This window comes from Chaetodon trifascialis, chromosome 9 (assembly GCF_039877785.1).
Source record: "Chaetodon trifascialis isolate fChaTrf1 chromosome 9, fChaTrf1.hap1, whole genome shotgun sequence".
NCBI classification, from domain to species: domain Eukaryota; kingdom Metazoa; phylum Chordata; class Actinopteri; order Chaetodontiformes; family Chaetodontidae; genus Chaetodon; species Chaetodon trifascialis.
In genome coordinates, this window is record NC_092064.1 from 14,459,525 (window position 1) to 14,473,430 (window position 13,906).

General features: G+C 40.6%; 2 protein-coding genes across 2 annotated transcripts; one reads left to right on the top strand and one right to left on the bottom strand.

The window, feature by feature from the left end:
* Positions 1 to 654: 654 nt before the first annotated feature.
* gdpd1 (glycerophosphodiester phosphodiesterase domain containing 1) lies at positions 655 to 9,306 on the bottom strand. Its single transcript, XM_070971031.1, has 11 exons — positions 9,111 to 9,306; positions 8,159 to 8,308; positions 7,599 to 7,641; positions 7,268 to 7,403; positions 6,583 to 6,628; positions 5,896 to 6,017; positions 5,462 to 5,551; positions 5,053 to 5,186; positions 3,781 to 3,840; positions 3,408 to 3,459; positions 655 to 2,975 (listed from the first exon to the last, which is right to left on the bottom strand). Exons 2-11 carry the CDS (start codon positions 8,292 to 8,294, stop codon positions 2,841 to 2,843), a joined length of 954 nt encoding a protein of 317 aa, XP_070827132.1. The 5' UTR covers positions 8,295 to 8,308; positions 9,111 to 9,306; the 3' UTR covers positions 655 to 2,840.
* On the top strand, positions 5,407 to 13,411 carry LOC139336793 (ion channel TACAN-like). Its single transcript, XM_070971032.1, has 13 exons — positions 5,407 to 5,428; positions 10,285 to 10,343; positions 10,615 to 10,733; positions 10,967 to 11,083; positions 11,222 to 11,281; positions 11,561 to 11,656; positions 11,749 to 11,838; positions 11,981 to 12,046; positions 12,187 to 12,248; positions 12,335 to 12,427; positions 12,636 to 12,700; positions 12,984 to 13,052; positions 13,298 to 13,411. The coding sequence occupies exons 1-13, from the start codon at positions 5,407 to 5,409 to the stop codon at positions 13,409 to 13,411; spliced, it is 1,032 nt and encodes a 343-aa protein (XP_070827133.1).
* Positions 13,412 to 13,906: the final 495 nt, after the last annotated feature.

The window sequence follows — 13,906 nt, forward strand, 5'->3', positions numbered from 1 at the left end:
TTCAACAGCGGATGATCGGACTTTATTACGTTACTGTTCGTTATCTATCTTGACTTCGAAGCTGACGATCTTTGGCAAATATCATACTGGCAATGGATAAATGACAACCGTATCAGCCAATCAGCTCATCGATAAGGCATAGCAACACTGAGCTTATTGGCGGAGAGCAGAAGCGACTAACCAATAAGGTCACTGCAATCTCACAGTTTTTACTAGATTCTTCAGAATGAACACGAACTTTGAGAGTAGTTTGACATCGAGCCTCTGATGATATGAAAGAAAATCGAGCAGGGGAAGAGCCGAAAGATCTTTTGTAAAAACTAGGAAGAAAAATGTTATGCGGGTGTTTTTTAAACAAAACATGTCCAGAATCATTAACTTTTCCGCGACGAGGCGCACTTGTTAAATCTCTCCAGCCTACAGCGCCACCTCCTGTCAGTTTTTAGGTGGTTACCACACATTTGTCATAGCGTTAAAGCTGTTCTTGTACTATAAATATATACCACTTGTGGCAATGTTATTAGTGTTTATTGATATAGATAAAAACATACTTTTTCAATAACTTCTCAGTAAATCAACTTTCATGGAGGATCCATGTGGGATAAGGCATTTTGACAGTGTGCTTCTGTCAAAATCACAAAATACTCAAACTCAACAGCTTTACAAATGTTCATTTAGGCATGCAAAACGAATGTACACTCAGGACAGCACAGACAATGTAATTAACATACTCTAGAGGATATTAATTCTTGTAAGATCTGTCATAAGATTGGTAGATCAGAAGCTTTTCCCTCAAAGAATGATTTTGGGATGTACAGGTGTTCTCAAAACAACATAAAATATAAGTCATCACTCTAACAGTTGTGCAGATTTCACACATGAAAACAACAAACCAATTCAAATAAAACAGCAATACTGTTTTGACTGTAAAATACCAAACAATACACAATACATTCAACCAATACTACATTCATCACTGACCCTCACTGAGTGGTCACAAGTTTGGATTAGAGAATGTCAGCGGTATGATAATCCTAATGATCTTTACGCTGTGACACCCACAGCGAGGAATTGCAAAACAGCTGCAGCCTTTAATACTAATTTCAAGTCAAAGTGACTGCAATGAAGCAATCACTCAACACGTATCAGAGCTTCCTCTGTATTGCTCATGCACTTTAAATCCGGCACATTCAAAATGTCCATATTTCTTAAATATGAATGCTGCTCACGATCACATCATCATGGGTGAAAAAGTTACCACTCGTCACTAAAACAAAGTTCCTTTTTGTGTGCATAAAATCTTCTCTCAGCCTTGTTAACAGACAAACAATGCTTCAGTCATTTCACTTGATTCAGAGGGAAATCCAGAGGCTAAGCAACTACACATCAACATACAACACAGCAATGCAACGTACAACCACTGTCCATAAAGAACAACAAACAAAAACTGGATTTTCAGAGCAGACTGCAGTTCAGCTGAATGTGCCTTTGAATTGTAAATATGAAGCAGCAGCTAAATCCACCTCAGTGCTCACGCTGCTCATTTGAAATCTCAATGCAGATGAGGACTTGTGCCTGCAGCCTCTTGTTTTGCAGCAACTTTTTGGCTGCATCTGGCGCATGTAAATGTCCCAGCACATTAGAGTATTATTGCATGTGCTGAGCCAAATTGGAAAAAAAAAAATAATAATATTTTAAAGCAGCTGATAAATCAACATCAAAGTGTATCTGCTGGTGTTTTCACTTGCACAATACTTCAACCCTACTGCAGTAATACTGCAAAATGTCACGTATTGGAACGTGTTACAAAAGCTTAAATAAAGTTTACATCAGTAAAACTTAACAAAAAACCTTTCGCCATCATTCTATTATGAAATTCAAGACTGGTAAGGCTTGCAAACACTGTATTGCAATGGTCATTTTGTCCCGTTTTACCAATATTCCACTATTATTCAGAATATGACAACACTCTTTAATATGGGTCATGTAAACAACATATTCCGTTTGGATGATCAAAATTAAGCCTTATTCCAAATGTAGCATATTCGGATTAAGATATGTGGCTTCTGCTGATACTATTTGGCTTTTATGAGCATTCCTTGTACATGTATACAGCCCAGAATATGCATCTCAACTGAGGTTTTCACCACAGTCTGCAACACACAACTTTGTAACCAAACCAACAAGCCTACAGTTTGCGAGGCTGGGTCAGAAACACATGCACAAAAGAAAAGCCCTCATTTCTGTTTGGAAGGAGAAACAAACACTATGAGTGATTTGGATATCAACACGCTTTTGGATATGCAAAACTGTCACAACGCTGACCTTTTCAACAGGGTGGTTGAACAATGAAAGAGGGAAGCGGTGTTCATTAATCAGAGTAGGCACGGCTGCATGTTAACGGGAATATTAGCGTATTCTAAATTTTTATGAGCCGTGTAAACAGCTGAGTAGGGATATTGTCTTTTTCAGGATAAGGACAAAAACCAGGATATTTTGTGCATGTAAAAACACTGACTGTTGTGTGCGTACGAGGTGTATCGTGAGGGAACAAACAACCTGCAAATAACACAACTCAGTGGAGATAATAACATCTACCTGTGCTTTAAGAGTATTCTATGTGATTGAAAACATAGAGGTCTGTGTTATTGGTACAACTGCTTCCTCAAAGCAGTGCTGGGTGCAGAACATGGCGGAGAACCCTACCGACGTGAGCAGCCCTGCTGGAATGCATGAAAGTGGGTGCCTATGTGTGTGTGCGGGGGGCCGGTTTGGCAGGTCAGGTCAGGTTGAAGGATAATCACTGGTGTGGGGGGGTGGGTGAGGTAGATTTTGGCAGGTCACTTGTGTTTACAAATGCCATTCCTGTCCATGAAGTCTTTAAGCCTGGTGGGAAAATCTGTCATAACTCCCGTGGCTCCGAGGTCAAATGCCCTCTGGAAGTCCTCCTCGTCATTCAGCACCCAAATGTAGACCTGAAACCAGATGCACTCACATCACACAGTGGAGGGAGTCGCACAAGGCTCAAGAATGCTTCTGTACTCTAACAGCAGTCTTACCGGCCACTCGAGCCTATTTATGAACTTGTAGGGACTTTAGACATTTCCCAGTGACTGCTCTTAACTACAGCATAACACTGCAACCACAACAAACAGCCCTCAGCACAGAGCTAGGCTCGGTATTGATATTTCATACCAGGGAAAACCTTTCAGTCATTCCTGGAAGTAAACTTAACACAGATAAAGTGACTTAACCTTGACCCAGTTCTGTCCCTAGCTGCTCTGAGCTTCGTTCGTGTCAACACTGGAAACACTGTTGTATATAAAAGGCCTCTGTCATGTAAGCAAACCAGTCTGGAGCTCAGGACAGTGTGCACTACTATAGAGTGCACGTAACAGCAGCTTTACCTGTATTCCCCTTGCAGTCAGATGCTGAAACAGCGCTTTCCTCATCAGCAAGCTGCAAGAGAAAAATAAACACTTGTCTGCAGGGAGAATCTGCAAATATATCAAAGCTACAGAGAAGAGTAGTTGTAGCATTGTGAAAGTACATTAATCATGGTCATGCAGTAATGTGTGTGTATTATTTTGTAATGAGGCCTCACAATTCTTCCCAGCGGCCCTGTTCAGCTAAGTATCAGCACTCCTCAAAAACACAATGTGCTCAGCAGAACAAAATACATGAACATAGTCAGAGCTACGCACAAGTTTCTAGAAGTTTAAAATTGCAAACAGCCACAGATTCAGCCACTCTGACTTTTTCAAATCTTCAGTGACTTACGTGTCGGCCATCCAGGTGATGAGGCGCTGGCTCCTAGTTAATCTGCTTGGATCCCTAAGTCTGAAAAAAACAAAATCACACATGAAACATATAAAAAAAATGGCATCCCATTGATGTGGTTGCCACAGTCAGACCTCTGTTTTGCATTACAGGTGATCAGAGGTGCAAAATGACGAGCCATGTTTACTGTGGTCAAATACAGCCCGCGACATCTGGATGGAACGACACATTGTCTTTATTCTCAGAAATGAAGGAAATCACTAACTAAAGAAAAAAAGATGAAACAGGCTGGGAGAAAATGTTTGTAACAAATGTCAAACAACAACACGAGTTCATCAGGTAATAATTTGTGGAGTACATTAAACACAGCAGAGTGGTGATAGATGTACGGACAGTGAACAATAAGAGTGTTTGTAATCCTTGTTAATCCTTAATGAATGTTCAGCACGTACGAATAATCTCCTCTATGACCTTGATCTTTATGATCCGCTAACACGCACTCTGTGGGCGAAGGGTGTCAATGTTTCTTTTAATGACTTAATTAGAGAACGAGATCAACTTTCAAACAACACTGTGGCCCAGATAACAGAGACAGAAAGGACATGCTGCACAGAATCAACCGGTGAACAGAGTGCAGCAGGTACACCTGAGCCAATCACGTCAGGTGCCTCTGGAAATAAAAGGAAAAGTGTGTAACTTTTAAAAGTCCACTGCAATAAAAACATCAAGGCAAAATTCTGAAAATAAACTATCCAAAACAAACAATTATAAGCTCAAAGTCTACTCACTGGAAGATTTCCAGGGCTTTCAGCCACATCTCTCGGCCTTCGCCAGATGTGCCAGATGTGCCAGATGTGAGGAAAGCCCAGTACAAACTCACAAACAAGATCACCATTTAAGTCTTTTTAACTATAAATGGAAATCAAACAGCAGCATTAAGATAACGGTTTCCTTCAGCTAATTACTGAGCAGCAGTTAAATGTCAATTCAACCTTTTTAAAAGGTTAGAGCGGTAATTTGCCCCATGTTGAAACAGAGGTCAAAGTACCAGCCTAGTGCTATCAAGTGTCGGGTGCTTGTAAACAGACAGATACTGATCTCCTCTGGTAGAGTCGAGTGTTACTGCTGCATCTTACTGACAAACTAGAACTGTGGTCATGCTGTTCAACAGCCAGCAGAGTTCAGGGTCACTGCCTGCAGCCTCTCCTGTAAGCTGTAAGTGCATCTCTTTTATATTAAATCCTATTGATACGTGTATGCCTGCAAACCTACTTGGTGATAATAGAGGGCATGGGGATCTCCAGAAACTGCTCCTTGAGGGGCACAAAGGGCAGAAGGCCGGTGTAGAAGAGGCCTAACAGCTGCAAAACTCTGGGGAGGCTGAACAACACCGGAATACGTGGGTTCTGCAAAACACAAACACAGAACTTGAACTTGGGGTCAGCTCCCTTAAATTCAGTGAATACTGATGATATTCATCGCATATCATCAGCATGAATCTGTACTCCAGATATCTGAAACGTACTCCACATGTAGTATAGAAAAGTGCACAGTTCCTCCTGTCTGTGGCACCTAGTCCATGCCAGCATAAGGCCTGCTATGTAATAATACTATTACTGGTAGCAAATGCTTTTTAAAGGGCCTGCAGGTGAAGTGAACTTCACATTTTATGCACATGTACCTCTTTGTAACATTTCTTTACAACTTGGTTGCTGGCGTTGCCCCAGACGGTCAGGTGCTCTCTGTCGTACTTAACCACCAGCTCAGAGACCTGCAAGGAGGAAAGAGTCGTCATTACACAAACTCCATGAAATACATGGTGCACAGATGTGAGACATGAATTAGAGCGTAGCCCTCTTAGTTTTTCAGGATTTTGGGCCAAAATGACAAGTATGGGCAGCCTGTGTACATACGACTTTGCACAATGAGGTAACCACTAATGCTGCTTTTAAGGGCATACAAAAAACTGTGAAAAGCAACTGCTGCTCAACAGATGTGACTATGTCGGAAATTAGCAAACAAAAAGAAACAGAGAGAGGAAAAAGTTGTTTTAAAAGAGGGCTAAAGCGCCAGAAGAAGACAGAATAGGAGAAACACACAGAGACACACACACACCTTTTTGATGAGTCTGTCGTTGTTGACCTTGATGTCAATGTTGACGGGGGTATTTGGAAACGCATCAAACACGTCCCTGAGGAGAGGGATGCGTTTGTCTTCTCCCCCCTCACAGAAACACTCTGCACAAGGACAAGTTGAAACCCCAGTCAGCTTCAGATATACTCAACATGACGGAGGAGGAGGGGGCACATGGGCCCAAGTGAATTAACAGCCTGGTCTCACGCCAAAGCATCGAATACACCTGCTGATTGCTTTACCTCATCAAGGCGAGAAAAGCACACAGATATGTATGAAGGTGCTGTCCCAGCAGGTATGGGCCTATCACATGCTTTGGCATGATACCAGGCTGGTATCAATCATTTTAACTGTGGAAACACTGCTGCTTTCTGGCTCCCTTGCCAACATATTGTAGAGTTAAACTGTACTATTTGCCAAAAGTCAACCACATACAGCGGATCTTTGTCATTTTAAATTCTGTTGCAGATTAATTGATCCATTGTACTAACAGACAGGCAAACTTCAAATAAACTCAATATTCATGTTTTCCGATACACAAATCCAAATCAAAGACATCACTGAAACCCCTGAGGAGCACACTGACCACTGATGTTGCAGATATGCATCTGTGTGTGGGTGGTGTTAGCTTTCTAGTAATCACAGCAGTCAAGTGTATGTGATGCTCACCTCTCTGAAAAGTCACACCCAGCTTGCAGAGGTACGGAGGGAGCTCCTGCAAAGTGCACAGAGCAGTCAGTGGTTAACAGATGAGAAATACAGTCAGAGCCTGCGATGTCAGGTCACGTGCAGAGGTGGCAAGATGAATGTGACAGAGGGTGTTCACATCAATGACAGTTACTATAGAGGAGACAGGAACCCAGCAAGGACACATCACAGCAAGATTTATGTGAAGTTTTCTGTGCGCCACTCTACTACAAAGTCAGAGAGCAGTCAAACAGATGCGAGTCTTCGGTTCCACAAATGTCATTTTGGTATCAAGTCATTTAAGGCTTCCCAGGAAAACAAGGGTCTTTGTTTCATTGTATGTTGTGTATACCCTGCATCAAAGACGCATTGAACAGAGCGGAGCAGGAATCCTGACTGAGCGACAATTTACCAACTGCCTCACTAAGAATTTCTGCTGGATTAGATTTTTCTTAATCTGGCAAAAGTTCACCATGTGACATATCACATGTTCAGAGCATGATCCATCAATGCTGCTGCCTCATTTACACTATTTATACATGAACACAAAGTGGAGCTGCTATTTGAATTCTCACAAATGTTCGCATTTGTAACTCAAACATTTGTGGCCTTTTCAAGCTCTGTGTCTTTTGCATGTTAAAGGAGACGTTGCAGAGCAGTAACTCACAGCATAGGCCATGTCAGAGATGCAGGCGTTGATGCCGGTGGACCTCTGCAAGTTGGAGTCATGTGAGACCACAACCTGCTCGTCTTTCGTCAGGTGACAGTCCAACTCCAGCATGTCTGTGCCGAGATCCACGGCGCTGCATGAACCGACAAACATATTGTGTTTATAGCTGCAGCGTTTCTAGCTGTGTGACTGTGGTCACAAACTGACCACGACTGAGCTCAAATGACACACACACTGTCCACAATCACACGTACAAGCAGCAGTTCTGTTTCACACATGCAGGCAAACGGCAAAGAGCTTTGTCACTGTGACTGAGGTTTCTACTCACTGCTTGAAAGCTGCCATGGTGTTCTCCAGGTTTTCACCTGCGCCTGCAATGCAAGAATGTATGGTGCAGTGTTATTTTATATTGGCATTACTGTGGCACCCACAGCGAGAACGTTGCCCTCATTGCTAGAAAAGGTCACCCATGACCCGCTGGGGGCCCTGCATGGTAAAGAAACAGTTTATGCAACTTTATTCAATGTCCTGTAATAATTACTGCAGCATACCACAAAATGAATAACAATGACCATCCTGTCTGATGGAAATACTGTGATAAATGCACTTCACTTAACCACTTAACCAAAACCATGCAAATACATTAAAAACATGTTAACAGCCTCACCTAGCCAGTCTTAGTGAGAACTAAAAGTCAAAATAACTTCACTTATACTCATCTAACTTCACTTATTCAACTCACAGCTGTCCAAACATGATTACTGTGATGCTGTACTCTGCAGCTGCTGACAGGTGCCGTGAACCTGAGGCTCAAGACAGAAATCAAATATATGCAACGACATGTATACATGACAAATGCTGAAATAAGAAAGAGAGCCACTGGCTCACCTCCACGATGGGATATGTGCCTGCCGAGGAAAGCCTCTCGCTTCCTCCGGTGCAAAATATTCGGACATTTGAGCAGCAGGGCAGAGGTGAGCACGTAGCCCGTTACCGTTGACAGGACATACACGGCAGCACACATCTTCGATCGGGCAGCTGGAAAGCAACACAACCCACTAAAAGTTAATATCAACAGTGAAGCAGGATTTCAACAAACTCACAGGCTGTGTCTGTTTTTTTTCTGAGACATCTGCAACATTGAGCAATAAAATAGCCAAAAGCCCCAAACTCAGTATTACATTAACATTGATATAAATGGAGGTAAAATGTCTTTGCAAGTGAGAACCATCACATATGATTAAAGAAATATTAAAGGTGTACATATTCACCATTAACAAGTTGCATGCATATTAGCAGCATATTGGCTCTTTATAAGTCATTATACAGCACTAATACCTTATTCTGCATGATCATATTGTACAACTACTAGACAACTACCTCAGAGTTTTCCCTTAATAACCTCCTATAAGGCATTCATAAGTGCTTTATAATGATTTATTAAGAGCCAATATGCTAATAATATACATGCTAACAATAAACTAATCAATGATGACTAGTAACCAGACTAGTAACCAGTTCGTGCCTGACAACCATCAGATGTCAGGCACAAACTGCTGCTCAAAATGTTTAAGATTTTAAGTTTCAGATGATATTGTGTGACTCAGCCTCTCATTCATTGTCTGTGGGACAGCTTGAGCTGCTTTGCTCTCGGTGAGGCAGAAATGATTCACATTAATATGCCAGCTAGATAACATTACGGATAACTTTCTTCATAACAACACGCCATTGCAACAACTATTTAATGACATGATCGCTGACCACCTGACTGACGACAGTGAACTAGCTGAAGCAGGCTAACGCTAGCTGAGCTGGGCTCGAGCACAGTATGAAATCTTACCTTTGTCATCAAACTGTTTGGGTTTTCTTTCTCTTTCGTGTTGGCTAGACTAGGCAGTCCCAGTGTGACTTAATTAGTGGTCAGGAAACTACACATTAAGCTACTTTATATGCATATAATGTATCAGCCTCTCTTCCACAGCTCCAGTGAGCTTTGCACCACACAGATGTCCCTGACAAAACACTTACCGGCTGCTGTCAGCTGTCTGCGCATGCGCTGTAACGTACTCCCTAAGGCATCAACCATGGCCCTCCGCCCCAGTATTTCAGAATAAAAGCGTCATTTCGACACATTTTGAGTAACTACATATTTTGGTAGAAATAATTTTCACGACACCAAATGTAACTGCAATTACTTAATCTTATCCTGGTTGGTGTATCTATCTATCTATCTATCTAACTGACAAAATGTCACACTAAACACACACATGCATCTAATTATTATTGACTGTCACAACATACTGTACACTTACATTGACTAGGACCTGCAGATTCTTGCTGTTATTTTTTTTTCTTAAACTGTTCATTTAGCTTTTTATTTGATTACAGAGTACAGACCAATAAATGTGTTATCTTTTTAAATATAATCAAACTGGAATTTGCTCTGTGTCAAAACATCTCTCTGTCTCTTTTGTCATTCTATTTTGTGCAGGTTTTACAATTAAAAAAATCTTTCAGAATAATTGCTCTCAAATTCCAAAAGCCACATTTCCCCTGGACACCATGGCAAAGTGAGTTCACCACTGGTTTAGCCCTCTCATCCACCAGGTGTTGCTCATGTGCAGCTGTGTAAGTGACGAACAGCATATATAGAAAGATAAAATATGCACAAAAGATTTAGCTAACAGGGAGCTGGGTGAATCATGGCAAACTTAAAAAGGTAGACCTTTAGTCTGCATTGTATAAAATATAGTCAACAATATCCTTTTGCTTTTTGCTCTGTGATGTTCTAAGCAAAGAATTTCCTCTGAACAATGTCCAAGTCAAAATTTTGCCCTTTTGCACCAGTCAAAGTTCACTTTGTGCAATAAACCATCTGGAGATGTGACACACACCCTGGAGAGAAATGCTCGAACATAGCACTGTGAGCAAGTCATTTCGTGGTGGTTAAACAATACTTAGTGGTTTTGTTTTAAGTGAGAGTGCATAAACTAGTAATTATAAAATGTCTCAAGGTTTATCATCCATTCTGGAGGAGTGGAAATGCCTGGAAGAGGAGTATCAACAACTTCAGGTAGGAAACTGGTGATTCATTGCATGCTTAGACATAATGGCATTTTTTGATTTTATATGAAGGAGTTAAATCTCTTGTAAAGCTTCCAAACATCTGCTCCGTTTCATGTCAGATATCTTGATTGTGGTCCAGACTGTAATCTTTCAAACCAGAAGTTCAAAATAGTGCAAAATGCTTCTCCTAATACACATTTTCTTTGATCTGAATTCTTTGATTTCCTTGATATGATTCATAATATGAGAGAGAAATTCTTATTATTCTTCTCACCCAGGAGAAACACAGAATGTACTTACAGCAACTGAATGAAATATCCAAGCTACAGAACAGTTGCTCCTCCTCCATTTCCAGTCAGCGCAACAGACTGAAGGAGATATCCCACCAAGTCAAAAAGTAAGCTTACACACACGCACAACCAAACTTGCACTGACACAGATTTATAGTAATCAAACACATTTATTTGGACAAAGGGTGAAAGAAAGACTTGCTGATATGGACAAAGCGGAACCCCCTCAACTCAACACACACACACACACACACACACACACACACACACACACACACACACACACGTTTCAATGTTACAGACCAACCCTATGCTCTTATGTTCTTATATCGTCCATCAGATGCAGCACAGGACGATCAGGAGAAGATGCTAAAACCTTGGATGAAATCAAAGAGAAAATAAAGATGCGACCGAATGCTTTCTTTGAAATGGAAGCTTTCCTTCCCAAGAAAAATGGGTGATGACTTCTATAATCAAAAGCAGAGGGAAAACCTGCAATTTGATGTCACTGCTCTGGTTAAATGCGTAAAAATGGATCGGTTACCTTTATTTCCTTACGTCAATTCAAAAATAACATTATTGTTTCATATTGCAGCTTGTACCTCAGTCTGGTTCTTGGAAATGTGAACGTGACTCTCTTCAGCAAGCAGTCAAAGTAAGTAATGGCCCAAAACCTGAATATCAAGTCTACTATTCATGTGCATGGTCATATCTATGTGGTTAAACAACATTTTTCAGCACTACTTAAGATTTATCTGTGAACTTTCACACAGTGAAACGGTTTTTATTTGATCTAACAAGTACTTTAAATTAATATTAAATAGATCAAAATCAAACATTTTCTTGGCTGTTGAACTTTTACCTACTCCAGTAAAGCCTTGTATTGTATATATGTGTATATGTGTATAACCTGAGTTTGTCACATCCTTTTCAGATTTGCCTACAAAGATGAATATGAGAAGTTCAAGCTGTACCTCACGGTCCTCCTGCTGCTGCTCTCCCTCATGTGCTATTCCTTTGTGAACTACAAGTAAGCATCAGCACATATCTCTTATACAATAAGTTTATTATATGGACACTTTATGTTCACATCCAGCATTTGTCTTTTGTCCCTGACTTTAGATTTGTTGATGCAATCCTCAACTTCCTGCTGGTGTGGTACTACTGTACATTAACAATCAGGGAAAGTATTCTCATCACCAATGGCTCCAGGTCAGCCAACCACCTTATTGAAATATCGAAAATGCAACGACCATGTATTTCATGAAAAAAAAAAAAAAACCTACAACATATTCTTAGCTCTCTGACCTAAAAGCATGTCAAATAAAAGTCTAAACTGAGTTCTGCATCTTAGGATCAAAGGCTGGTGGGTTTTTCATCACTACATCTCAGCTTTTTTGTCGGGTGTAATGCTAACATGGTGAGTAGAGGAAGATAAAACCCCTTAAATAACAGGTTAAGAAGCAGTGAAACTCTATTCTATTTTTTTCCTGTCAGAGAAAAATACATTAACTTGAATTGTAGTTTTTATGAACAAATTACATCTCTCCCACACCCAAGGCCAGATGGGAACCTGTACAAGATATTCAGGAACCAGTTCCTTGCCTACTCTATCTATCAAAGTAAGATCACAGTACTTGAAACACACTCATGGTTCACATTTTCCTGAATTACACTGATCAGTTTTTCTTCCATGTGGAACACACAGGTTTTGTTCAGTGTCTGCAGTGCTATTATCAGAGCGGATGTCTGTACCGACTGCGAGCTCTGGGAGAAAGACACAACATGGATCTGACCGTGGGTGAGATATGCTGGCCAAGGACACAGAGCACAGGCGCGCTCAGTCAGGCATAACATAACTGAATATTCAATTCTAGTCTAGTCAAGTCATGAGAAGCACTGATGCTCTGTCAGGCATGTCTGGGGCTCCCCATCGTCACTGCTGCTAATAAACAGATGTGGGGGTTAAAGCAAAGTGATTTGAACTCTTGTCTGCTTCCTGTTTTTAGAGGGATTTCAGTCATGGATGTGGAAAGGGCTGACGTTTCTGTTGCCCTTCCTCTTTTTTGGTCATGTGAGTACAGTCTGTGACACAGACGTGATTTGAAACTGAAGTTGAGAAATGTCCTCCAACTGCTGCTTAGTTTGCATCAAAAATTGTGCATTATCACGGTTTAGCCCGAGTGACACAGAAAATGCTGATGTCTTCATGTAATTCTGCAGCGTCACGATTTGACACAATGTTTTTTGGTGATGTGGATAGCAGCGTGACCTTTAGCATGTCTCTGTGTTGCATACTGCAGCGTACACATTCAGTTTTCACAAATTAAACCCTGCTGTCATGTTCTGTCTTGTAGTTCTGGCAGCTCTTCAACAGCCTGTCTCTCTTCAGACTGGCTCAGCGCCTGGACTGTCAAGAATGGCAGGTCCGTACTTCAGTCACCAAGTTTCACAATTTCACCTGATTCTTACAAAAAGTTAAATATGTACTGTAACAATTTATCTATCATCCAGCCAGCATTAACACTTCTTATTTGCTTATACAGTATGCTTACACCAGTAGAGGCCTTATCACCTTTATGGCTATGGTGAAATCAACCACAAGCTGAACAATGAATTGAAAATATTATGTTTAGTCATGTATTGCTCTCTATGTTCCATGTGATGCCAGGTCTTGATGTGTGGTCTCTGTTTCCTTATTGTGTTCATGGGAAACTTCTTCACAACTGTTGCTGTGGTCCGTCAGAAGGTCAAGAGCAGGAATCAGAAATCTAAGAGTCTGTGATACTTAATGTTGTGTCTTCTGTGAATGAAAGCTCATGTCATCATTACTGCTATTGTTAACATTGTTTGCCATCATAAGTCTCTGATTGTCATTACAATACATGTACAGCAGACACAAGAACATGGAAAATGTTTAATAAATATTCAATCATCATTAAAGGTTAAATAATGACAACACATCAGTGTTCTTATCTTTGTATAATTTGTAAAATTACTCCTATGTGAAAAGACAATGATTAAAAGATAAAGTATATCATATTATACAGAAACACTTGAAGATGTTTTTTTAGTTTTTTATTGTTGTGCTTGTGTTTGAATATCTTTGATTTTTTTTTTCTCCATTTATCTGGATGAGCTAAAGTTGGGTATCACTGCAAGGATTAAAAACTACATCTCATTTTATTTTATTATGTTGCATTAGACAAATATTTTCTCCCTGTGGTTAGCTAGTTATGCAAAATCTGACCTTAACTGAAAGCCGTACTGATGTAACTTA